Raw genomic sequence first — 877 nt, forward strand, 5'->3', positions numbered from 1 at the left:
TGTTGGACGCCGGCGCCCATGCGCTTGCGGCGTACAAGACGATAGGCTCTACCACCGCGGTGTATATGCTGCGCATCACTTCCGGATGGAGACCCCAACTCACCCTTGCGGCCCTAGCTAACTGTTTGTACACATTTACGGCTTTGGAGCAGACGTTGGCGACGTGTGTGTTAAAGGTAAGTTTATTGTCGATGGTGAGACCTAGCAGTTTGATTTGCTTTGACATGCCGATGTCGACCCCGCCCATGGTCAGACGTGGGGTGTCATGCTTCAGCTTCCGCGTCACCAGCATTGCGCTGGTCTTCTGCGGTGCAAATCTGAGCTTGTTCATGACCCCCACGCCCGAACATACTCGAGGGCGGCATTGGCCTGTCCTTCGATCTCCCGTGCTGTGCAGCCGTCAAACGTCAGAACAACGTCATCGGCGAAGGCCTGACAGTAATACCCTCTCATTTCTAGCCCTTTTAGAAGCGGGTCTAGCAGCAGATTCCAGAGTATGGGACCACCAATTGACCCCTGGACACATCCCTTTTCAGTTTTAGTCTTGTACTCCGTGCCCCCGTACCTTACACTCACCGTTCTCTCACTCAAATAACTTTCAAGGACCTTTCTCAAGTTTGCTGGACACCTTTCCTCAGCCAGTCGTACTTTAATCTTCGGCCACCATGCGCTATCGAAGGCTCCCTCTATGTCCAAAGACACGAGGGTTATGATCTTTTTCTCCTCGAGCTTGGATCGTATGTGCTTTATTAGCGTATAGAGGGAGTCTTCTGTGCTCTTCTGGGGCATAAAGCCGTACTGGCGAGTACTCATCCTCGGAAGTAGATGAAACTTGAGTCGGGCCACGATCATCTTTTCATAGATTTTCCCCAAAACA

The 877-nt window shown here is 51.9% G+C and overlaps 1 protein-coding gene across 1 annotated transcript in view; it reads right to left on the reverse strand.

The window, feature by feature from the left end:
• LOC126380846 (uncharacterized) overlaps window positions 1-331 on the reverse strand; it is a 1546-nt gene extending 1215 nt beyond the window's left edge. Inside the window, exon 1 of the mRNA XM_050030436.1 lies at window positions 1-331. This exon is cut by the window's left edge and continues 977 nt beyond it. Within this exon, the coding sequence (XP_049886393.1) occupies window positions 1-331 (331 nt within the window).
• Between the last annotated feature and the right edge of the window lie 546 nt (window positions 332-877).

This window comes from Pectinophora gossypiella, unplaced genomic scaffold (genome assembly GCF_024362695.1).
Source record: "Pectinophora gossypiella unplaced genomic scaffold, ilPecGoss1.1 Pgos_132, whole genome shotgun sequence".
In the NCBI taxonomy this organism is placed as follows: domain Eukaryota; kingdom Metazoa; phylum Arthropoda; class Insecta; order Lepidoptera; family Gelechiidae; genus Pectinophora; species Pectinophora gossypiella.